This window comes from Cydia splendana, unplaced genomic scaffold, assembly GCF_910591565.1.
Source record: "Cydia splendana unplaced genomic scaffold, ilCydSple1.2 scaffold_45_ctg1, whole genome shotgun sequence".
In the NCBI taxonomy this organism is placed as follows: Eukaryota; Metazoa; Arthropoda; class Insecta; order Lepidoptera; family Tortricidae; genus Cydia; species Cydia splendana.
Genome location: NW_026946888.1, coordinates 712,189 through 739,173, shown reverse-complemented (window position 1 = coordinate 739,173; position 26,985 = coordinate 712,189). Strand labels below are relative to the sequence as shown.

General features: G+C 38.8%; 1 protein-coding gene and 2 long non-coding RNA genes across 3 annotated transcripts in view; 1 reads left to right on the top strand and 2 right to left on the bottom strand.

The window, feature by feature from the left end:
* LOC134805609 (uncharacterized) overlaps window positions 1-26,985 on the bottom strand; it is a 401,522-nt gene that overhangs the window by 340,598 nt on the left and 33,939 nt on the right. The window lies entirely within an intron of this gene.
* Window positions 2,030-4,492, bottom strand: LOC134805608 (uncharacterized). The gene is made up of 2 exons (XM_063778878.1): window positions 3,613-4,492; window positions 2,030-2,508 (listed from the first exon to the last, which is right to left on the bottom strand). Exons 1-2 carry the CDS (start codon window positions 4,424-4,426, stop codon window positions 2,030-2,032), a joined length of 1,293 nt encoding a protein of 430 aa, XP_063634948.1. The 5' UTR covers window positions 4,427-4,492.
* On the top strand, window positions 8,232-9,806 carry LOC134805600 (uncharacterized). Its single transcript, XR_010146327.1, has 2 exons — window positions 8,232-8,300; window positions 9,423-9,806. It is a non-coding gene; the product is annotated as an uncharacterized LOC134805600 (long non-coding RNA).

The following is a 26,985-nucleotide window of genomic DNA, read 5'->3' as shown; positions in this document are numbered from 1 at the left end:
CACTCCAACCTGTACTCATCAGATAGCACGTCTGACCATCTAACGCTGTTGACCTGGTTTCCATACCAATACTTAAATATTCGAATGGTTTCCTGCGGTAAACTGGTATTTTCCAGCTTCTTCCACAGTATGTCATAGGAAACCAGGTCAAAAGCCTTAGACAGATCGAGGAAACAGGCTACCACTGGTGTTTTACTTTTGGCATAATACCTGACAGTGTGCTTAAGACACAGAATCGCAGACTCTGTAGATAACTGTGGTCGAAAACCTAGTTGGTTATCATGCAGTTTAACATGGTTATTTAACTGTGAATTAAGCACACTATCAAGTATTTTGGCCGTGACTGTTGCCAACGAAATGGGTCTGTAGTTACTCCTTTCTGCCAGGTCTCCCGTCCTGTTTTTGACAATAGGTACGACGATCGTCCGCATCAGGTTAACTGGCAGATAAGAATGCCTAATACACAAGGTATAAAACATTGCCAACACTCTCGGTAAGTGGGGACCTGCATGTTGGAGGTGCTCAATAGAGAGACCGTCGTATCCCGGGGATTTACCTCCGGACATTGATTTTATAATTTTGGCAATGTCCTTGGCAGTAAGGCTAGGACCCACACTCTCAATCTCGGTCTCACTATCCAGCCCCCCCAACTTCGTTGGGCCTAAAGTCGATTTTATAATGAAATGGTCCTTAAAGAGGTTAGCAATGTCTTTTAGATCGCTAATGCCCTCAACGCTAGCCGGGTGACCACTCAAAGGTTTCAATTTATTAGTGGCCTTCCAAAAGGAGCGGAAATCCTTCTTTGAATGATGAGAGGTAATAATGTCCATCTTTATTTGATCTTCATGATCTTGGCACCATTTTAAGCGCGATTTAAAGACCTTGCGACTCTCACGCATCTCATTAAAAATAATACCACTTTCAGGCTTTCCAGCCATTATCCAATCATAAAACCTTTGTTTAGCCACCCGGTGAGCGGCACTAACATGTTTGTTCCAACCTACAATCCGTTTCTTAGCCCTCGGTTTCCCATCTCCCCGACCGACAGTCGCTGCACTCTTAAGCGCACCAACGATTTGCTCATATAGCCGGTCCAAAACTTTTTTATGTCCTTGTTCCTGACAATACCTATCGGCACAGGACTCTAATTCTATTGGAAAATTAACTAAACGCAGCCTTCGATGACATTCGTCGCGATAAATAACAACTTGTTCCGCTGTTCTCACCCCCCATAATACATTTTTATCTACATGAACCTGTCTTGTTGTTTTAGAGACTATAACATTAAGGTCACATTCTAAAAATATAGGAAAATGGTCCGACCACGTAACACAATTGTTATCTACATAAACATTGCGAACGGAAGTCACCGCCGACTGCGACAGTACAAAATGATCCAACCATCTTCTACATAGATGTGCATCACTAAAAAAAGTGTAGGTATCTGACGTAATCCCCAACTTATCTACGTCCACACAGCACCATTTTTGTTCGTTGCAATGGTTGATCATCTCACTATAAAAACGTTCGTGCGGATGAGCGTTAAAATCGCCCATTATGTATACTGATTCAATCCCACACTCATCAATTATCGCACTCACCGCTCCCAAGCAGTCCGTGAATTCGCCCAAGTTGTCTCTGCAGTCCGTAGGCATGTATACACTGACCACTAATAACGGTTGATTGTCATTTGTCATAATTTTGATCGCGCACAAACGAGAATTCTCGCACTGCACAACAGAAACATTTTTAAACGCCGATTTACGATATAAGAGGCCAACCCCGCCGTACGGACGACCGACCAGCATGCCCTCGCCGGTATTCATGGCAGACGTACCAGTTGCGCAGTAGTCCTCGTCAATTGTATTCAAGAATACAGTATCTTCAGGAGTTAGCCAAGTTTCTTGCAAAGCGACAATATGGCAGGTTCGGCACAACTCCTTAACAGTATCTATGGAGCGCTTCACGTTTTTGCAATTAAAGCTAGCAAATCTATATATCGTTCTATCCATTTATAATAACATCGCGGCTACACCAAAGGGAGCCTATTATCATGCTTGCCGTTCTCAGTTCTTGTTCCGATCGCGTGTTTATAATGAAAATGCACGAACTTACGAAAAATAATACCTTGCGGCCATATATTTTTATCCAGGAATAGAGATAATTTATTCGGACTAACAAAAAACTTGTAAGCTTTGTGACCTGTATCTCTTTTTATGTCGATCTTCTCTAAAAATACCTTTTCCTTCGTTTTGTCCATAATGTATTCGATAATGTCTTTTTCCTGTGTGTCTTTATGCACATTAGATATAAAAACCGGAGTCTTACGATCCGCAGCCTTAAATTTCGTATTAGAGTCGTTTGCCACGCCTAATTGACCTCTATAGCGATAGTTAGATTTCTTCTTCTTATACGTTACCGTTTCAAAACCGTCATCGTCCATCTTAATATCATTTTGTCTATTTTGTTCCGTAAGTTGCAAGGCGCACTGTCTGTCAGCACCAAGGCCTGTTCACTTCCTAAGAAAGTTATGTCCCCAAATAATTGCGCATGTGTGCGCCTTAATCTTCTATGTGTGCGTTGGCCTCCGGGAAAAAGTTGCGAGTAATAAAAATAAAAACATTTTTCTACAGCAACATTGCTCCCAACTCTTATTTAAATTATCACGAATTTTATACAATATTAATCATAAAACGGGACTTAAAACGCTTAAAACTTAATTACATGCGATTAAGTTTTATAATGAATATTTGCTTCCAACTGTCTTTATCAATGTTCATAAAATATATGGAGGGTAGGTACGTCTACCCACCATAATAAAAAATATATTTGTCAATGACTCTGTCCAACTGCTGTGGTTAAAGTTCATAACGAAAATTTTATTTATTAACTCTTTAAATAATACATACAACGTGTACCGCTACGTACCACTTAAGACTGTAAGTCTGTACCTACATGGATTACAGCAATGCACATAGAAAATGTGCTAAATGCGGAGCAACGGCTGTTGAAGCAGCCAGAGTGAAATTTACAACTTTAGTGGGTTCAGAAGGAACCGAGTCATAACGCATCTGGAAAGCGTATTAATTAACCGTGAAGAAATGTATGAATACAAGTTGGAAATCTGTGTAAAATGCCGTATGTAAAGTGTAGTGTATCTGTGTGTAAAGTGTAATAGGTAGGCATGCCTAATGTTATTTGTATAAAAGGTACTGAAAACTTTGTGAATGCGCTTTATTAATGTCTATTTTTTTATTAAGTTGCCAGTTGCCAGTTTTCAGTGTATATTTTTATATGTAAAACATTTTTTAATAAATAATATATATAATGTTATAAACATAAACATGCCTTTTATTTAAATCAATTGATAATACCACAAACAAGGGGTAATATTTGCATCTTGCATATATTTCGTGATATGAAGATAACAAATATGTTTATCAACAGAATTACTACCTACCAATACCCGCCAGGCTAAACCGGTTGTCAACTTTAGTTCCATTGGTACACAAAGACGACGCCACTAGTATAAACGTATAAACGGTTGGGGACATTTTTTTGTATGGAGTTACCGTTCTTCTCCTAGTGAGTATTATATTCTTTGGTCAGCACATTCGCTACTTATTTTACCCATCGATGTACTAGCGGGTTCAAGTTCAAACAGCTGTTCGCCCGAATGACTCATATCGCTCAACGCGCCCGCGCCGGCCGGCATAGGTAACGCGGTAGTTTTATCGCCCGCTACGCATTGTGAGGTAGATTGATCACTCGCTAATTCGATAGATGTACCTTTCTGATTTTCGTCGGATTGAAAAGGAAACAGGGTATGCTCTTTTACTGGTGTTTCACTAACCCTCTCACTCGTTTCCTGAATATGAGAACTATGAGATAATCCGACTGGGCCGCTATCCATACACCAGGCTCCGCGCCTATTGTTTACCTTACATACGGACAGACGCGCCGGAGGAGATCCTCTATTCATTGGTAACAATTCACTCTTTAATACCTCAAGATCGTTTAGTGTGGCGTAGTTCGATTTGACCGTGTCAATATCAGCTTGAAGCCGCACCAAATCTTTTAGTAGTTTCGTACAATCCAAATGGTCAAAGGTCACTGGCGGCAATTTTTCCAATTCTCTTGCCACAAATATAGGTATCATATCAGGATCTGTAGTCTTCATTAATTGTACAATGTCGTTAATGTCCCGTTGACCTTTGCCATCGCCTTTTCGCTGTATTTTTCGCTTATTTGTAGGCAGCGATTCGAACAGTAACGATTTTGACGTTTGAATTTCATCACTGGTAAACGCCGATGTACACAACCGCACAATTGATTCCTCGCCCATTACAGACAGTTTGTTCTGTATATAACACAACATTTCGTTTATCACTATTCGGCACGAATTACACTGCACCGACTTCGACATGTTTACGACACTCTCATATGCGCCGGTAACAACAGAAACCGTGCGTCACTAATGAGCGCGCACGCGATACTGACACCCATGACGACTTTTATGACATAGTGCATGGCCGCCATTTTGGATTCCAAAATGGTCATCATTTTCGAAAGCGGGGCCCCCTAAAACCTATAAAACGACATACATGACGACTTTTATGACATAGTGCATGGCCGCCATCTTGGAATCCAAAATGGTCATCATTTTCGAAATCTGCGCCCCCTAAAATCTATAAAACGACACCCATGACGACTTTTATGACATAGTGCATGGCCGCCATTTTGGAATCCAAAATGGTTATCATTTTCTAAATCTGCGCCCCCCAAAACCTATAAAACGACACCCATGACGACTTTTATGACATAGTGCATGGCCGCCATTTTGGATTTCAAAATGGTCATCATTTTCTAAATCGGGGCCCCCTAAAACCTATAACACGACATCCATGACGACTTTTATGACACAGTGCATGGCCGCCATTTCGGATTCCAAAATGGTCATTATTTTCGAAATCGGCACTCCCTAAAACCTATATATCGACACCCATCTCGACTTTTATGACAAAGTGTTTTGCTACCATCTGCATGCAAGACATTTCTATTATTTTTACGTACAAAAATGGCCCCCTGTCAACTTTCAATCGAGATTTAATCGATAATTTATTCGATTAATATTCAGATTAATTCAATTTCAATCTATGTTAGGTCGACTAAACTAATCGCCCAATAAAATTTAAGAATTAACTTTTTTTATTCCATTAATTAGTCGAATAAACAGTTAATCGATTAATGCCCATCTCTGACCACGGCATTTTTACACTTTGAGAATATCTGAAAACAAATCAACACAAGGAGCCATTTTGCAAATCCAGTAACATACCAGTAACTTTGTTATTACTTTTGACAGCGCGTGTCATGTGTCAACACAGAGTCGACACAAAGTCGAAACATTGCAACTACTTTGTGACTGCAATATTTCTCAGCCTTAAACCATATTTATACATCATAATTAACAAGTTTCGTAGTATGTAAAGCGTTATTTCTGTTATTTAAGTATAGTATACGCATCGAAGTACTAAAAATGCTTCAAATAATATAGTTATGAACACAGGTACTGAGAAGTAAACAATTTCATTTCCGGCTAAACTAAAACAATGTGGTGGCGCGTTGATTATATTACACTTAGTTTATCAAATCACTCGAGCAGTTTAATTCCCCATAATAATTTAAGTCCTATTGTAATATAAATGCAAACAATATATAATTACGTCTTGTAATCCGTTTTAGAGATGGCGTATTAATGTTACTTATTTTTATTGAAATATTTTTCCATCTGACAGTTTCCATTTGACAGGAACAAAATGAACGAATGAACGAATGATTTTGGCATAAAGTAGTCGCAAACCCGAAACAATGTGTGCACACGGCGACCACACTTTATGTCACTTTGTGTCATGTGTCGACCCTTCCCCATTTCTGGTAACTGTGTCGACACGGCGACGACTCTGCGACTGGAATTGTGACCGAAACAGACGGTGTCGACACAAGATGTGTCAACACCGCGTCGTAACGGCGACTGGAAATGGTTGTATGGGTATCGAATGAGATGATGCCTTTACTGATACTGGTTAGCAATATGTAATCATACTACATACCTATATGAGGCCTGGACGTTAGTGAGATGACGATTCACTCAGTGCTGGTGTCCTACTTTATTACCTGCATATAAAATAAGTTTCACCTGATTATCCACCTGGTTTCTTGAACCTCATAGTCGCCTCCAAACCTCCCCTTATAGCGACCCCATTCCTCACACTAAGTTTACTATAAGTTCATATTAGCCATCAACAATTCCCTCGGATCACTGTTCACTCTGAATACTGATATACGTTAGTCACAATTTACTTGAGGCACATCATTAATCTAATAACACCATAAGAAAGCCGTTGAATTGATCCCCAAAGCAAAATTCTCCCTCCGTCGATCTGTTCGCACATTAACCTCCCTTTCTTACTATCGTTCGGCGTCTACCCTCTTGTCTTTTCCTAAAAAATCACAATAACCTAGAAGCGGTTATTTAACTTAAACATGACTGCGAGCGCCATCTACTCCATGACGCTGGCAACTATTAGCCGGTTCGCATGTTCGCGACAATTGTATTATTATTTCCACAATAATTACTGTCAGACTATCACATAAATATTATTATTTGTACTTATACACTTTTTCTTCGGTTTATTTCAATTACTTGCAACATATTTTATAAACCTGAAACATAGGTATACACCTTGTATGTCTGCTTCCTATCCTGCCATTGGTAAGTATGTCATTTAACTTCAATAAACATCTTCCAACGAACCAATGGAATTACATTATTCTAACCATTGTAGTGAATAAAAAAATAATGTTTAAACGTTGTAGTGAATAAAAATGGGGTTTAAAGCTTGATAGAATGTAAGGCAGGAAACGTGATGTTTTTGACTGATTTCGCTAATTAATGGAAATAATGTCACGGGTAGGATCTGCCGTAAAACATTGAACTTTTGGAGTACATGGGTCCTCTTGTTGAATTAACCTGGTTATTGGGAGTCTAGTGGGATGTTGAGAAAAGATAAGGCCAAATAAATAACATGCAATTTAATTATGTATACTAATTCGATACATGGCACACCGCCTAAACGGGCGCTAGGAACAATGTGATATAACTGTGCAAGCCATCGGCGGCTGCAGGCCGACGCTATGGTAATTCTTATCCTACGATCGCGAGACGGGCGAAACGCGGAGTTTTGGCCAAAACCTAAAACGAAAGTCTAGTGCACTCACGGATACCGGGTGTAGCTTTCATCCTGGAACTTAGCGTAGCAGGTAGAACATTGTATGCCGGCGGCAGGCGTTCATCGAGCCCCAGCTGTGACAAGCTAAGGCGAGAACAACCCGCGGCGCTCGGAGTTTCACGGGAAGGACCCGCGCGAAGACACCTTGGAATCGTCGGGTGGCAGCATAGCCATCCGACACACGGCCTGCAGATCAGGGCCGCGTCCTACGGCGTAGAAGCAGCGTCAAGATGACGCTCAGCAGAATCGGGGGCGCGCAACGACGCGCCAGGAGACACGACCACCAGCCGTGCTCATGTCCATCGGCGACACGGGACGCACTGGGTAAATTACGCGCACAATTCACGCACAGCGATATACGCACATTACAAATCGGTCTCCCACCAGCCGGACCAGGCGGCGGAAGGAGACGAGGCAATTCCTTTTAATCTTTAACCAGGAGCCATCTACATGCTAGCGTATCTCCATTCCAAGTGTAAGTGACAGTTCCAAATCTTCACCTACCGGTCACGTCGCGTTTCGATTCACATCAACACATTAAACGTCAAGCCAACTTAAATCTTTTCCAAATCAAATAATTCTCAAAACATATAAATGTTCATTAATATTTTAAGTGTTTAATAATAATTACCAATAATTACATTTTTATTGTACGTTTCTACCTTATTTCCTTTGGAATATCCCCTGCTTATGCCGTAACTAAACGCGTTATTTTATGGCTGTCATTGCGCTTTGACACTGACAACTACCCAACGAAAGTCTTTTTTATGTTTCTAAATAGTTTCATAAATGATTCTAAAATACTAATTAAATCAGGATGTGACCTATTTGAGCAGTTAGAGTGAACCACGAGGATCATTTTCGTGTGCATAAAGTCTAGTTCTGTGCAGCACTTTTCATGCAATTTGGATGACAAGTTTCGCCAAAGTGGCATGGTTGTTTGGACTTGTTTCTTCGAAACTAGTTAGCCAGGAGGCAGGATACTTTGATCAACCTACAGCTAAGAAGGTATACTACAGTTTTACATAAGTGTCATACTCTGGTGTATGTTATTCTGTCGAAAATGCGACACTAATGTTGTACAGGTTATGTTGTATGAGAAAGTATATGTTTGCTATAGGAAATTATGTAGCATCGCTACAATATCCCCTCTCTCGGCAAAGAGGTTAAGTCCGCTTAACCGAGGCAGCCGGGGTAACCGGGCAAAAATATATTAAGCGGATACCAAATCAACAAGTCCATTAGGACATTAATTATGCATACAGATATACATATTCGTTTAACAGAAAGCTTAGCACCTTATTTATTAAGCATGCTAAAATCTACCTATGTCCATCTCTGGGACTGCAAGTTTTATTTCTAAATTTTAACTCTACTAGAAAGCACAGTGCGTGGCCACTACACTGTGGTTTCTGCAACCTAACTAAAAATATTTTTTCCAATTCAAGTAATCCTAAATTGACTGGTCTGACCACTATTCAACATGAATAATAATAAGATATTCTTATTTCTAAGATTCACTAAAGTATTTAAATCCTAATTTAAATATTAAGTATTTTCAACTATATTTATAAATTCTTACTATTTAGTATATTACAAGTAGTCATATACATAGTGCAATATTAATAATTAAGTTTAATATAGCATGCCCTACTATGTACATGCCTATGACTACAAAATTAAGTTACTAGTACCCCAATGTAATGTGGTGACTAGTTGCTAATTTATATCTCCAAATTATATTAATAATAGTGGAGGCTAACTTGTAGCTCACACTCAAGTCAAATCCCAATGTGTAGCCAGCGGGCTTACACTAAGTGGAAAAAGAGAAAACTTGGTTTTCTTTTTCATGTCTAAGTCATGGAATTATATCCAATATAATTACATCACCCTGGACCCTTAGGGTGTGTAGTCACAAAAAAAATTGATTTCCCAGGAAATGCTTAAAAAAAATCTTGACCAAATGAGTCAAGGAAGTATGCATACTCAAAAAAATGGGCTGTTACCTAAGTTCACCCGAATAATAAAAATAAGTTGCTAGCTTGAAAATACACCTTGTAAAATATAATATTGAGCATAATGTCACTGAACCAATGCTTTTAAATTAAATGGTAACTGGTTTTTTCCCAGATTACCTTAACTACAAAGCGGTTTGCTCTAGCAGTCGGAAATTCGGAGGTTGTGTGACGAATCAGGAATACTGCTCCATGTGGAATGCAGCATGCCGTTCAACAACATGTCCCTACCTTTAGCGAATACAAATGGTGCATGTTTCAGTAGAACTTTAAAAAAAATGCTATGCAAAGATAGCTGAAATTGAGGTAGGTTCTAAGACCAATTTCCTCAAATTTCAAAAAAATAAAACAAAATAATATGAACATTTAAGTTCTATAAAATAGTTCTATTTAGAACCGAATAAGTCAAAATCAAAAACATTTAGAGCGTCTCGTCTATCATACTAAGTCTCCGGAATGAAAAGTTCGAGTTGGTTTGACAAATGAAAATGAATAAATATTTTAATACTTTTGAAATGGGTGGGCCGGGCGGGCGGGTGTCTAACGCGGCACCCCGTGGTCGCGTATTAAACAATGAGGCATTAGGCACGGGTAGGGGTGGGTAGTTAAGGTATCCCCCCCCTCCTACTTCATAAAATTCCTCTCCTTCCCCGTCCGGCATGTCGGTAGAAAAAATGGTTTGCTTGTGTCAGGGTATGTAATAAAGTATAATAAATTGATAACACTTCACTTTATACAGGAAGTGTTAAAATAAATTACCACTTTGCTCTCAAATGAAGCGTGGTGGAAAAAATAATTTGTGGCTAAGCGCTATGCTAATTAGTCATAGTGTAGCCTAATAAAATTGTAATAATTGATAAATATGCTACCCTGTCACAAGTAAACTTACAAATCAATTAATATTTAATTTTTAAACCACATAATTTCGCCAAATTTTTCAAATATTAAGTTTTTTTAAATGACAAAAAATTATAAATTGATGATATCGCTTTCCCAAGCTCACAGTAACCAGGTATATATTTAAATTGAGCTTTCTTCGGGCGCCATTGTAGTGAATAAAAAAAATAAGATTTAAATGTTGTAGTGGATAAAAATGTGATTTAATGCTAGGTAGAATGTAAGGCAGGAAACGTGATGTTTTTGACTGATTTCGCTAATTAATGGAAATAATGTCACGGGTAGGATCTGCCGTAAAACATTGAACTTTTGGAGTACATGGGTCCTCTTGTTGAATTAACCTGGTTATTGGGAGTCTAGTGGGATGTTGAGAAAAGATAAGGCCAAATAAATAACATGCAATTTAATTATGTATACTAATTTGATACATGGCACACCGCCTAAACGGGCGCTAGGAACAATGTGATATAACTGTGCAAGCCATCGGCGGCTGCAGGCCGACGCTATGGTAATTCTTATCCTACGATCGCGAGACGGGCGAAACGCGGAGTTTTGGCCAAAACCTAAAACGAAAGTCTAGTGCACTCACGGATACCGGGTGTAGCTTTCATCCTGGAACTTAGCGTAGCAGGTAGAACATTGTATGCCGGCGGCAGGCGTTCATCGAGCCCCAGCTGTGACAAGCTAAGGCGAGAACAACCCGCGGCGCTCGGAGTTTCACGGGAAGGACCCGCGCGAAGACACCTTGGAATCGTCGGGTGGCAGCATAGCCATCCGACACACGGCCTGCAGATCAGGGCCGCGTCCTACGGCGTAGAAGCAGCGTCAAGATGACGCTCAGCAGAATCGGGGGCGCGCAACGACGCGCCAGGAGACACGACCACCAGCCGTGCTCATGTCCATCGGCGACACGGGACGCACTGGGTAAATTACGCGCACAATTCACGCACAGCGATATACGCACATTACAAATCGGTCTCCCACCAGCCGGACCAGGCGGCGGAAGGAGACGAGGCAATTCCTTTTAATCTTTAACCAGGAGCCATCTACATGCTAGCGTATCTCCATTCCAAGTGTAAGTGACAGTTCCAAATCTTCACCTACCGGTCACGTCGCGTTTCGATTCACATCAACACATTAAACGTCAAGCCAACTTAAATCTTTTCCAAATCAAATAATTCTCAAAACATATAAATGTTCATTAATAGTTGTAGTATTTTAAGTGTTTAATAATAATTACCAATAATTACATTTTTATTGTACGTTTCTACCTTATTTCCTTTGGAATATCCCCTGCTTATGCCGTAACTAAACGCGTTATTTTATGGCTGTCATTGCGCTTTGACACTGACAACTACCCAACGAAAGTCTTTTTTATGTTTCTAAATAGTTTCATAAATGATTCTAAAATACTAATTAAATCAGGATGTGACCTATTTGAGCAGTTAGAGTGAACCACGAGGATCATTTTCGTGTGCATAAAGTCTAGTTCTGTGCAGCACTTTTCATGCAATTTGGATGACAAGTTTCGCCAAAGTGGCATGGTTGTTTGGACTTGTTTCTTCGAAACTAGTTAGCCAGGAGGCAGGATACTTTGATCAACCTACAGCTAAGAAGGTATACTACAGTTTTACATAAGTGTCATACTCTGGTGTATGTTATTCTGTCGAAAATGCGACACTAATGTTGTACAGGTTATGTTGTATGAGAAAGTATATGTTTGCTATAGGAAATTATGTAGCATCGCTACACCATGATCCCATGAAATACTGAGTACACCAGAGTACAGTTCGAATGTTTAGGTACTTTACCATTTTATCGTTACGTTTAACGTTTCTAAATGATAAGACCTAGGCTTTTGGTCTTTTGAGTCTTAGTGCTCAATTAGTACAATAAATGTGTACTCTTGGGTAGATCAATAAAGTGGTTCAAGCTACAACTTTAATCTACTAGTTTTACTTAATTAGTTAGCCTCAACAAATTAAACATCAGGCAAACTGTCATTGAGAGCGATCAAAATCACGGTTAATTCGAATACTTATTGTTTTTATTTTATAATGTGTAGGTACCTACACACAGTATTTAGTTATTTGTTTCTGTTTTGATTTAATGTATCGGTTCTGAGACAATAGAACCGTTTTTCCCCCGAAGGGTAAAAAACGGATATTTAGGTTCCTGCCGAAGCTTGAACCACATTATGAGATAACACCCTTGTAACTCAGCCCTAATCAAGCGAATTCATCAACTAGTAGCGCCATCTATCGCGCTACCCAAGTACTAATGTCGCCCGGTTGCCAGCGCTCGGCTGCTTTCTCTTCAGTACCACATAAGCCGGCAAGGCCCTTAGGTGTGGTTCAAGCTTCGGCAGGAACCTAAATATCCGTTTTTTACCCTTCGGGGGAAAAACGGTTCTATTTAGGTGTCCATGCCTTCGCTTGAACCACATTATGAGACGTGTTTAAACCTCTGCCGGCGCTGGCCCGGGCGTACTGTGACTGATAATATTTAAATTTATGCAAAAATCACATGATAAGAATATGGGCTTGAAATTTATTCCATATCGATATACTAAAGGATTGTTTACGTCAAACCTTACTAGATTTTCCTTATTTGTAATTACCGATAGATGAGACAATTGTTAGCACGGACTGGCAACATAAGTTATCCATTGTGACTATAAAACTTTTTATATAAAACAAAACTGTGTGACTATTAGTTGAAAGACTGTCCCTAATATCATAATTAAAGACATATAAGTAGGTACTTGTAGGTCGTACAAATTTAAGTGTAACCACTATCTGAAGTAGTAGCTCTGATGCGTGTAACGTGAACCTCATCGAGTGAGTTTTACATTTAACCCGTCCAAACTACCTGATGCTTTCCTTACAATAGCCACTAGGTGATAAAAAGGTTTTGTTGTATGATGTAATGATATTACTACTACTTATCTACTGCTTAACACAAATATAGCACTGCCGGCCCATCCACTGTTTAAAATTTTGTAACTAATTGGAAAAGCTTGGGTCCTCTCTGATTTATTGTATTTTCCAACAATTTAATGTAAATTGGTAAGTTGCATCATAGACCAGATGTGATGTAATATGACTTTTAATGTGGACAAATAACCAAATGTTTGTATATGTACCCACTAGAATACGATATTAACATTATTTAGATATTAATACATAGTTATTGACTACTAGGTATACCAGGTTTATTTGTTAATGGGCTATCCTTACATAAGGACAACATATTCCGTAAATGTGTTAGAAATTATAAACATGATGTTCTTATTTCTTATTTGTGGAAGTAATTGAGATTTATTTCGAATCAAGTACTCCTCTGCCTGAAAGTAGCGTCAGAAAGTGAAGAATAAAATACAACACTTCATGATTTAATGTATGCGTTACTAGTAACAACTCTCAACAACCTAGCAGTAGTTTCAACTGAGGCGATAATACATTCTTCCTTACTGATTAGTTTTAGGTGAGGGTTGCTTTAAAAACTACCATATTAATAGTAAGCCATGAAAAGATATTAATTCTTATATGAAATGGTAGGCTCCTACTTATTTTAAGTGTCATTTATGCTGCTAAATTTACTACTCCCCACAGATAACTGAAAACTTGCCAATTAGGCTGGTGCCGGGTCAACCAATCTTTAAATGATGTGCTTGTCAGTCATGCAAGCGAATAAACGAATGAACAGAATCACTGACACGCAGGTGACAACCGTATGGAGGCGATGATTATGAATTTAAAGTGATGCTGACAACTCTAGTTGTTGTGGATGGCATCTCACCATGATGTTGTGCGTAGACTGAAGATCCGTCTACCAGGTAGGATATTTTAGAAGATTTTTTAATCTTTGAATAATTCCAATGCCTTCACCTATAATTTTTAGGCTAATTATAATAAAGGCTTGTAATTGTAGGTTGTTTAATGTTCACTCTTTCTGGTGGCAAGCTGATTCCCAAACTGAAGATTATATGGTTCGCGCGCTGGTAATGGATTGTGCTTTATTGTTAGACTTAGCACGATTTGTGAGTTTTTAATGCTTTCGTATACATACGATCTTCTAATAAGAGTGTAAAAACCTCTTGACTGACGATGAAAGACTCTTTGAGTAAGAGTAGGGGAGGTGGACTTATCCACTTTAAATTGTAGTGCAACCTTTTCAAACCAATTGCGGAACTTTCTTAACACCCAGACAAATTAAAACATTATTATTATTTATATATGGTCCGAACCAGTAAGTTCTTGGCATTATACCATTGCAGTGGCATAAACCACGGGTGTCTCATGATGTCATGATGTCATCTAATCTCAAGTGCTGCCAGCACCGGCGCGCGCGGGCGATGCTGTGGCACAATTCCTGTCAAACCTTAACACGTGTAGACGCGTTCATTACCAAATATTAATTTGATTACTTAATTTGTACTTTGAAGCCCCAATCCGCATTAGGCCAGCGTGGGGGCTATAGCCCAAGCCCTCTCGCGAGTGAGAAGAGGCCTGTGCCCAGTAGTGGGACGTATATAGGCTGAATTATTATTATTATTAATTTGTAGGTACTTTTGATTAGAAATTTAGCAATACAAGGACGTTGTATGTTGTTTATTGGCTTTCGTGCAATTAAGTTGTGTATCATTTGATTATCTTGAGGGAACCCTAGGGTTAATTAGGCATCATGATGCCCACAAATAAACAATTATTTGATGATCTAGGCCTTTCTGCGACATATTATATTTATGTCACTACCTTGACGTAATCATAGTATAAATAATAGTATGTACTATTACGACAGATTTTGACCACAAGGTGGTGCAAGCGCGAGCAGGCGTCCATTCTATAGCGGTGCGCGGCAACTACTAGTGCTAGACACCAAAATTAGCGACGCGACGAAATCGCGGAGTGAGCTACGCCTGACGTAACGTTGATATATGTCTACTGACATCTCATATATACTGTATTTAATGATATAAGCATATTATCATGAATATATAAATATATGAATTGTAGTTGTCTTCACAACTAATGCTGTAATTCGATTAGCGGCGCATCTGCCCTATAACCAAGACACGATGATTTTGTAGGGTACTACACCTGGAATTGATTGCATTGAAGATGACGTTTCCAATTACATGCTCTACGAGACCTGTTACAACAGTATGCTGTAAACCCTGGACTACAACCTTTCAGCTAAGCTTATAATACTTAGATCTGGCAATGACTGCAGAACTAGTGTTGATTTTCAGAGTAAATTGCAGGGTCTATTTAACCGGCGAACATATTTGTAGTCATATTTCGCTTAGATCGTGCATTTTGCCTGAACCACCGTATGTTGTTATTCTTCTATAAAATCACGCGAGTACTTCCTTATCTGCAAAGGGAACCTCTCATCTGGAAATCGAAAGAAGGATATTTCTGATCCGTGTTCTTTCAGAATCCGGTATCTGCTATCGGTGACTGCCTGCAAATTTTTTCTACATATTACGCATGTGTGTACGTTTACGTACGTTATACGTTTTTCTGTACGTTGGCTTGCCCCGCAGTCCACATGGTTTCAAAGTTTCTGAAGTGACTTCATTTTAATTTGTCTATTTGGAAAAATTATACAATCATCGTTTAGATTTAAAGCCGTGGACCGTGGCTGTTGGTTCGACAGCTTAGTTCCCTTAGTCGGCTTCACCTTCACCTCTAATTCAATTCGCGATTTTTCGAAACAGAATCAGTAACACCACTCTAACTACCGAAAAATCTTTTCATAAATTCTTTATTTATTTACATAACTTGAAGGAGCGCTTCATCTTCTACATAGGCATAACATTTACCACTAAAGAAACCGATGTTTCACCTATTGAACAATCATGGGTAACTATGCGGATTGCCATACTAAATTAATATTTTACTAGTTGGTCCTTTTAGACATATACCGCCTGTTTCCGATAGTTATATTACCAGTAAGAGTTCATTCATTTCCTTTGAAATTTAACTATGTAACGTTTATGGTCAACGTTTTATGATGCATGATTGTTATACCAACGGCAGGTCGATAACACAACCGGCTGCTTAGATAATCTTCCGAAGTGGAGCTTGTTACTTACAGCATTTGAACCTAATTTCACAAGTTTCTACCTGACTGATGTGAATGGAGCACTAATTACATTATAAATGCCTTTGTCAGTTCGGTCTATTGGACGGAATGCGATGGAAGGTACTTGCTGTTTTCTACGTGTTTCTCTTAGTTCAGTGGTCTCTGTTTCACAGCTACATAGTAGACGATTTAAAGTAAGTAAAAGATTTCTCTTTGTAACAGGCCGCAATTTTTTAGCTAATGGTCAATATTTAGAGAGTATACAGGAGATGCTTCAGTATTCCCAAAGACACTATCAACCTGACTAGTCATTCATCATTCAAAAGAGGGATTTAGTGCGATGATTTTTCACTAATATATACGAGTATCATAAACTCTATTCTTTTCAGGTTTAGAGCCGCAATAAAGAGATATCTCTTGTTAGCCTATGACAGAGCCGTAAATGAATTGGCATTATACTTGTATTGGTATTCCTATTCAGAAGAGGGAGTTTTAGTTTTCTTTCCTTCTTTAAGGCTAACGTCAATTTTCTTGCCTCCCCCTCTCTCTTTATGGTATAGGATCTAGTTGGGCAAAGTATAACACAAGGTTTTTCACTTTGTACTTTTCCCTTTTCACAGTTTCTTAACTGCTATTTTTCATGGCCAGTTAGTCATACAGTTTAGGATCCTCAGAATGTATATTTTTGGTTTGTTTGGTATCTCACGGCAACTGTTTGTTATCGACCTAGACCAACATTTGTACACGACCAAGACGGAAACCTTCCTTTTTCCTGGCAGGTTGAGACAATTACTGTAACTGCATTTCATTATCAATATCGCGCCAAACCCGCTAATAGCAATTCTGCTGCTCGTCGTTCTAAAATAAGGTGACACACCATTTGGTCGGCTACAATGATGATAACGCCCACTAAGTCGTGCATTGGTTCATGACCATGCAGATTTTAAATGCGAGGCCGACTGTGCAGACATCGAACGATAAAGCGACCAATAAGACGTCCGCTACCGTATTAATGGTAGACCATGAGACAACGGTTTTTGTTTAACAAGACAACATCATTTCAATGTCATTTCAGAGGACGATGCGATATCATCTCATAGGACGACGTATTAATGTCTCACGATACGCCAAAATGTAGTCTTATGGAACAATGCAATGTAGTCCTATGGGACGCAATATCCTCTCACGGGACGATACCACAGGATGGCGCAATGTCTTCTCACATGATGACGTAACTCATCGCGATGCCTGTCGTATCACAGGATGACGCCTTATTGTTTTACAGGACGACGCTTGATGTCCCACAGGACGATGTCATGTCATCTCACGGGACTGAGTGAGACGCGCAACGATGCTTGTCGTCCAACGGGACGACGCTGTGTGCCATTTATACCCGTAGGTATTCTTTTTATGATGATGGCTATAAGAGCTCACTTAGTCTCATCGCTGGGCCACGGGCACTGAGCGGAATGTCACAAGGTCTTTTAACGAGACGATGCTCGTCGTCTTACAAGACGCTGCCATGTCGTCTGTCAGGACAATACCATGTCGTGTGTCAGGACGATACCACGGGACGACGCCTTGTCGTCTCACAGGACGACGTCTTGTCGTCTCACAGGACGACGTCTTGTCGTCTCACGGTACGACGCCTTGTCGTCTCACGGGACGACGCCTTGTCGTCTCACGGGACGACGCCTTGTCGTCTCACGGGACGACGCCTTGTCGTCTCACGGGACGACGCCTTGTCGTCTCACGGGACGACGCCTTGTCGTCTCACGGGTTGACGCCATGTCGTCTCACGGGACGACGCTTTGTCGTCTCACGGGACGACGCCTTGTCGTCTCACGGGACGACGCTTGTCGTCTCATGGGACGACGCCATGTCGTCTCACGGGACGACGCTTGTTGTCCCACAGGACGAGGCCATGAGGCGTAAGTACCCGTGTACTTTTTATGACGGTGCCTGTAGGAAGGTCACTGCGTCTCGTCGCTGGGCCATGGGCACCGAGCGGAATGTCACGAAGTTGGAGGTTTTCAAAATATTTTTAAGATTTAAATTTCTTGATCTTTTTAAACTTGCTTTGTAAACGTGTTGCTCGGCTGAGTTACAAAAGCGTACTGCAGAGAAAGCAGCCGAGCGCTGGCAACCGGGCGACATTAGTACTTGGGTAGCGCGATAGATGGCGCTACTAGTTGATGAATTCGCTTGATTAGGGCTGAGTTACAAGGGTGTTATCTCATAATGTGGTTCAAGCGAAGGCATGGACACCTAAATGTATAATTTCTAATGTATGTATTGTCTCAACCGCATACCTAAGAGTTTTGGCATCCTTAATTATTGTAAGTTTATGCATGTGACTGAAATAAGGAAATATATTTTCCGGTAAAGTGCCTTTTTAATTACACTTAATTATAATTAGTCATCACATCACACACATCACTCATCTTCATCTGAGTAGGTGTACCTACTACCTAGGTAGTTAAAAAGGGACTTCGTCATCTACACTGTTAACCGACAAAAGTCGTATGTCTATTTACAAGACATTAGGTTAACTGCTGGTCACTAGAGTTTTTTCTGTTAGTACCTTAGTCATGGTTGCCTTGGGTATAGTTTCGTAGTTTAGTTAAGTAAGCAGTGCTTCCTCACCGTGTAAGGCTCCCCGCATCGCCACTTCAGTTTTTACAGCATTGACTTTAGGTACTACATGACATGATGTAGGCCCAGCGTCTATTTACGTACCTGTTGTACTTGGGTTTGTAATTGAGCTTTGCTTGTATTCCGGCTCTAAAATAGATTGGAATTGGGATTTATTATATGAAATCTGGGTCATATACGATTTTGAAGAATTGTATATCCTTATCTATTTATAGGTTTTATTTGGGCAGTTTAGGCATGCCTCTGTGTCTGTGTGTGTGTGTGTGTATAAATAAGTCATTTATATAGTTATGCAATTATTTATATGAAAATAAGTCTATCATGAAGATTGTACGCTAACACAAACAATTTCTTAAAAATAATCATATGATGCCTTGAGAACCGGGAAGAACCGGGAATCCCGGTTCCGGCCATGCCCAGAACCGGGATTTTTTTTTTTTTTTTTTTATATTTATTCATGATACACTAAAATACATTTTATAAATAACATAAAACTCGCCAAACTGTGAAGTTTGATGGCGAGATACGCTCTTTTTTATGCAAGTAACTTAACCTATTTGGGTCACACCCGTTTTATAGTATCTAGTACTTGAGACTCAAGTCATAAATAATAATAATAATGAAAAACGGGTTATATTATATGTACCAGAGTCGTTAACTTTTATCGTGTTGTCCACAGAAGTGACCTTTTCTAAAAACGTGTTTGACCCATTTACTTAATTCTAACAAGTTTACAGTTGTTTCTGTGATTTACATTATGATCTCTAAATTAAGCAACAAACAAATGAGCATTTATTTTACCTTACCTATAGCTATTTGACGGTGACTCATTAGTCTCATTACCAAGCAGAAAACCCTTTAACTTAGACTTTAATATAGTTTTGCTTACTTTGGGAGTTTGCCGTAGTATACTAATGTTGTTGAATATTTTTGGTACTATATGTTGCGACATTCTTTTGCCATAATAGTTTGTAGTTTTTAATTGTATTAGTTTTTGTTCTCTTACACGTCTTGTATTATACTTATTGCTAATTTTTATTTTGTGGTCGTCACTGTAGTAATGCTCTAAACCTATTAAATATTCAACTTTTTTGTGTACCGGTAAGATCTTACATAATGGGAATAACTTATCATACTCTTTGTTGCATTCTTCCATACCTTTTTTGCTAACGAGGAACTTAATTAATCTAATTTGTAGTTTTTTAATATCGTTAATGTACGTTATAAATGTTCGGCCATAAACAATAAGACCATAACTAATTAGGGAGTCGGCAAGTGCGTAATATACTACTCGTAATGTGCTTTTATTTAATGTACTCTTTAGTTGATAAAACTTTGCCAGTACCGACCTTAATCTATTACATATATCGTTGACATGTGGCTTCCAATTAAAGTTCTTATCAATTGTTAAACCTAGGTATTTAAACGTTTCTACATATACTAGCTTATCACAGTTACAGTTACGCTTATTGGCATGTAAACAGTCATATGTGTGTCCTAATATATCCAAACTCTGTGGGTTAATCGTTTTTGCTTTATAATTGTATGGCGAGTGTATATGCATGCATTTAGTTTTGGAGAAATTCAGGATGATTCCGTTATCATGTGCCCACTTCGTAATACTTTCAAAGTCTTCTTGAACACACTTCTGTATCTCTGATACGTCCTTTGAGGCATAAAGTAGACACATGTCATCTGCATACATATACACTCGACAGTTATTTACCACATTGGATACACTATTGACGTGCATCTAGGGCTTGCAATTCGAATATTCGAATATTCGAATTTGTCGAATATTCGGCCTGTTTTGATATTCGAATATTCGGCCGCTCAGGTTTCGAATATTCGAATATTTTTTATTACTATAAAAAATCTATTTAATCCGCTGCAGTTACAGTTTCTGTGTGTTTTCCGGGTATTTACAGACTTACAGTGAATGAGTAATGGTAGGTACCCAAATACGAAGGAAATAATATTTTTACTGTATTCCTCTCGATAGACTTCGTGAATACAGTGAAACCTAACTCAATTTGAAAGAAAACGAAATCAAAAAGTATGTTATTTTTACGGTGCATAAGTTTTAAGTTAAAGGGTCATTCTGTTTATTAAGAATAAACCTTGCCCGCACTTATCGCAATTCTGAAATTTGATCATACCAAATCTGCCCAAGTGCCCAACTATTACGGTGCATAAGTTTTAAGTTAAAGGGTCATTCTGTTTATTAAGACTAAACCTTGCCCGCACTTATCGCAATTCTCAAATTTGATCATACCAAACCTGCCCAAGTGCCCAACTAGGTAATCTAACTATGCACCTTTAGCTGACAAATAATCCAGTAGTCAACTAACTTTTTCCCTTAAATATTCCAATATTATATAATTAAGCCGACCATTAATTAAGGCCTCTGAGTGACTACAAGTTAATTTAAATCAGAAAATAATTACCTACTAAAAAAAAATTCTTACATACCTAGGTTTGGTTTAGATGATTAAAGTTATATTATTGCACTCAACGGCGCATTTATAATAAAAGTTTTATCTAGAAATATTGAATACGTCTTATTTTGGCGTTTTACTTGTTTTTATAAATGTGGGCATCTCATTGTAGGATGATAAAATCTAGTCAATTAAGTGGATTTCTGCAAAATATCATTAGTTTTAGCAATATGTGAAATAAGCTTTTGAATAAAACGATAATAAACCGATTTCTCGTTCTTTTTCTTATTTTTTATAATATTCGAATAATTATTCGAATATTCGAATATGTCGTCAGAAAAAGTCGAATATTCGAATACCTGAAAGTTTCGAATATTTGCAAGCCCTACGTGCATCGCATATCCCACGGGACCATACACCGAGCCGGTCGGCACCCCGAGCTCCACGACCGCTGCTTCCCCGGTCACTCCCGCGACGCTCGTGCGTATCCTTCTATTGGTCAGAAACTGTTTGAACCACTTATTTGTGGGACCACGAATTCCGCATTCGTCCATCGCTTGTAATAAAATATCGTGGTCCAAGGTGTCAAAAGCTTTTTTATAATCAATATAAAGGGCTATTAATTGTTTACCGGAATCTAGACATTCATTTACATAGTCAGCGAAGCCCAGTAAGGCCGAAACAGTACTGCGCCCTTTCCTAAATCCATGTTGCGTTTCTGAAAGTATTTTGTGGCGCTCCAGAAACGAACTTATTTGTTTAACAACAATTTTTTCCACAATCTTATCAATAACAGACAATATAGCTATGGGCCTATAGTTAGCATATTCTAAGTGGCTCCCTGACTTAAATATGGGCCTTATAATTGCTTCTTTTAATTGGTCGGGATAAATACCACTAGTTAGGCAAGAATTCACCAGGTTGGATATAATAGGACTAATTTGATTTCGAAGATACTTGATGTCTTTAACACGTATGCCGTCAGCTCCAGCTGCCTTATCACAGGACAATGTATTGATGACCTTTTCCACGTCAGCAGGGCTCACCTTACTATACCTAAAGCTGACGTCACACGGTATTACATAATTGTTTCTGTCAAGAAATTTTGTGTTACAGACGTGTTTGATCTCACGTATTTCTTGCGTAAATGTTTTTGTAAAGTTTGTACAGATTTGAGTAGTATTTTCAGTTCTGCCTAAGTATTTCAGTATAACCTCGTCTAGACTCATTTTACCCCTCCCCAGCCAAGAGTTTATGTTCGACCAAATTTTTCTAAAATCCCCATTACATTTGAAAATTTCGGATTGTCTATATTTATTTTTAGCCTCAAATACTAACTTATTCACCTTATTCCTAAATTTTGTATATTCCAGTCTTTTACTCATACATTTTGGTTGAGATTTCCATGCTCTAAATAAGTAATCTCTACGCATTAATAATTTATATAAGTAATTGTCTATCCACGGCTGTGTGTTCCTTTTGCTATTGTTTTGCACTTTAACTACAATGGTGCTTTCTTTATAGATACGATTAAACACTAAACATAATATTCGAAATAAAACGAGCGGACATGTAATTGTAAGTAACTGAGACCAGTCGAAAGTATCTAGCTTTTGTTTAACCAGTTTTTCACTTATTACTTCGCGGGAGGTACTAAAGGAGGAATTAAATTCTTGGTACCGGGACCGGTACTGCATGCCCTAATAGGGCATGCTCCCGGGAATTCCCGGTTCTCAAATTCCCGGGAATTCCCGGGAATTTTATAGTGTCAAAAAAACCGGTACTGAAGACCCGGTACCGGTACTTCCCGGTTCTCATCATATGACTGTTTATTCCCATTTCAATAGTAGTAATGTTTTAGTACTTTAGCTCGGGACATTTAATAATCGTGCTATGAAACGGGGGACCCAAATAACCCGACAAACTAACCTAGTAAAATAGGCCTTCCAATATTTCCAATCGATATACGGAAATGGTAAATTGTAAAAATTCACCAAACTTTCTATTTCACTTTTGTTTTTATGTGAAACATCGCTCAGTACTTTTATGCCGATTACATAAAGGACTATGGTATTAGCAATCTATGTATGTTTGTGTCGTATGTCCCGATGGAGCCTTAAAGCTACCAAATTACACCTATTTAGATGAATTAGGTGTCTATCTATACATTTTGACCCGGTTACCTTAAGGTATATTTTAAAACAACGTTTAAATCTTAAGTAGGATATTATATTCGAATATTCTTCTTCTAGGAAATTGGTGAACCATGCCCTTTATTATTTAGCCTGAGTACAAATTATGAATACCTACATATTCCAGGTTTGCGTCGTGTTATAATAGAACGAAATGAAGTAGCGGTAAATAATAAAACGAAATCAGTTCTGTCGGTTTTTGACTGATTTGTTTGTTCGTTCGTATAAATATGTAATTCAATTTACAGTTTACAGTTAATAAGATAAATTTAGTCCGGATAAGTTAAGTTAATTTCTACTTAACTAGAATGAGACTCTTCTATTTTAGTTTTTACACTTATACCGGCAAAATTGTTTTAATATTTTTGATCACTTTTAAAGCAGTTTACTGAATCACTAACTGACACAATTGTTTATTACAGCACGCTACATTTATACTATACTATTTATACTGTTTTTATTAGTATTGAATTCTAACAATATTTTGGTGGTAACTACTGGGAATAAAAATTCCCACCTTTTACCAGTGGTAACTACTGGAAATAAAAATTCCCAGTAGTTACCAGTGGTAAAAGGTGGGAAAAAAATTCCCAGTAGTTACCACTGGTAAGAACTTGGTGGTAACTAGTGGGAATAACCCCTCGCTGCTGGCGGCTTTTACTTAGCGTAGGTGTATTTCGGCGCGCGGGGGGTATGACGACGGTAGGAGCACATACCGCGTTATAGACTAGTTAGACGCACTTTCAACCATTTTAAAAGTTTGATTGCGCTTAATACGACGTCCATACAAAATAAGAAGAACGTATAACAGTTATACGTTTCTAAAGACTATTATGGTGACGTAAAAAAGTTAAGTGATACTTAGGGCATGCTCCCGGGAATTCCCGAGAACTGGCATTTTCATCCAGGACCGGAACTGGAGATAAACATCCCGGGAAATCTCGAAATTTCGGGAAATTTATAAACGTTATGTTATATCGATTTATGTCTAATTGCGAATTGGCTACGAGCCCGAAATTATGTTGTATATCTTTTTTTTCTAAAAACAATATTTTGTTCTACAGGGCAAGGGTATATGGGTCTGTTTTCTTCGGCTAGTTACATTTCTAACCGATTAAGATCCAGTTTAAGTGACAGAGTTTAGATGCGATCAGTTATATACGCTCATGTTACAAGCAAATGAGAGCTTTAAATAAGTACCTACGAGTATTTATACTTATTTATATATATTTTATTAACACCCCAGCTCGTGAATACTCTGTCGATTGTTCGAAAACTGATGAGAATTCGCATTTTATCCACATGTGTAGCAAAGTAATTTGATGCAATTTTTGAGTCGTTTATTATATTCGTTAGTAAAATTGACTTTTAAATAATGGCGTTGAATGATAAATATTTAATAACATACGTTTGGATTTAACTTGGCTAAAATTTTGTTTGATGTTTACAGTTATTATATCCTCGCATTAATGTGCCCTCCTTGTAAAACAAATAACTAAAATAATTTCTTATTTGTTGATTCTTAGAAAACATTGCCTGAATTTGAATATTGTCATTTATTATAGATAAGTTGATGGTGATTCATTGGCGGCTTTTAAGATGAGGCGCGGTGTAAGGCAAGGTTGCGTTTTGGCGCCAGCGCTCTTTGGAATTTTCTTTTCGGCTCTCCTCAGAGCAGCTTTGGATCAGTGCGATGTCGAAGTGCATTTGCATACAAGAAAGGATGGGAAGCTATTCAACATTAACCTCCTAAAATCAACTAGGAAGCGGTACGATGTATTAGCCCGGGAACTGCTGTATGCTGATGATGTTGCACTTGTCGCCAACTCAGAAGAAGAACTGCAAGAGCTGATTAACAGGTTTAGCCATGCATGCCGATCTTTTTGAATGAGCGTGAACACCAAGAAAACTATTATAATGGTTCAGGGCGCCGATGTACCACCAGCAATCACCCTCGATCAAGTAACGCTTCAGACTGTCGATCATTTCTGTTACCTCGGATCCACCACGACATCAAATCTCTGCAACAACAAGGAGATAGATACTCGCATTGAAAGGGCTGCAACAACTTTCGGCAAACTCTCTAAACGAGTTTGGACTAACAACAGACTTACCATGTTCACCAAGGTTCACGTTTATCAAGCCTGTGTTGTTAGTATCCTGCTGTACGCTTCAAAAACGTGGACCACCTACTCCAAGCAAGAGCGTCGTCTAAACGCATTTCACATGCGTTGTCTCCGAACCATATTAGGAGTAACCTGGAAGGATCGGGTAACTTAATGAAGCTGTTCTTTCAAAGACCAAATGCAACAGCATAACGGCTATCCTGAAACAGAGACGGCTCCGTTGGCTGGAACACGTTCATAGAATGGACCCTGACAGATTGCCACGTGAAGCTGAAGTCATGCTCGGACAGATTGCCGAAGCTAAGACCTGTTGGTCGACCCGTACTACGTTTTAAGGATTCCTGTAAACACGACATGAATGGCTTCGGCATTATAGCTCTGTTGGGAGGAACGCGCGGAGATGAGACCGGAGTGGCGTCGTAACCTACGGGAAGGCATGGCAAAGCATGACGAGCTCCGGTTGGACCAACTTAAGCAGAAACGAAAACGCAGAGCTGCTGGACCACCCCAGGAGTCAAGACACGTCTGTGATCGATGCGGCAAGAAGTGCCGATTGGTCTATACAGTCATCGCAGTCGATGTAGGCTGTAGACTACCTCCTCAAAATACCTTCTTTAATTGCTGCAACTGTCGTCTGCAAAGATGCTGTGCCCAATGATGATATAGATAGGTATTTTTTTAATTGAAATATCAACCGTTAAGTTTGGTTTAGTTTAAAAACGAATAGAAATATTAATTAATCATTTGATTATAATCGTTTCGATCAAAATAATAACTTTTTTAATTTTCCCGAAATTTCCCGATTTCTCGGGATTTCTCGGAACTGGTCCTGACCCAATCCCGGGAAATTTGAAACCTTTCCCGAGACTGATATTGCATGCCCTAGTGATACTAGCCTTAAATGACGTATAAGACATTTAAACAGAAAAAAAAAATTATACGATTTTTTAGACTAGTATCAGATCTAAAATTTTGCTAAAGATCCTAGTCTTAAAGTGCGTATAGCGTCTTTTACGTATTTTTAGCCTAGTTTTTGGTTTATACGTTATTTTAGGCTAGACATGGTGGATAAGATTTTACACAAACCAGAGCGTAAAAAAACGTATAGCTGCATATACGTTGACTTAGCCTGGCTTTGTCAAATAGTCGCTTTTTAGACTAGGAACGCTTGGAAAATTAGCGCAAATACGGCCTTTTTACGATATTTTTCTCGAAAACTAAGCCACTTATCGGAAAACGGGCCAAACTGGTCGATGCAGCTCGATCTGTATATTACG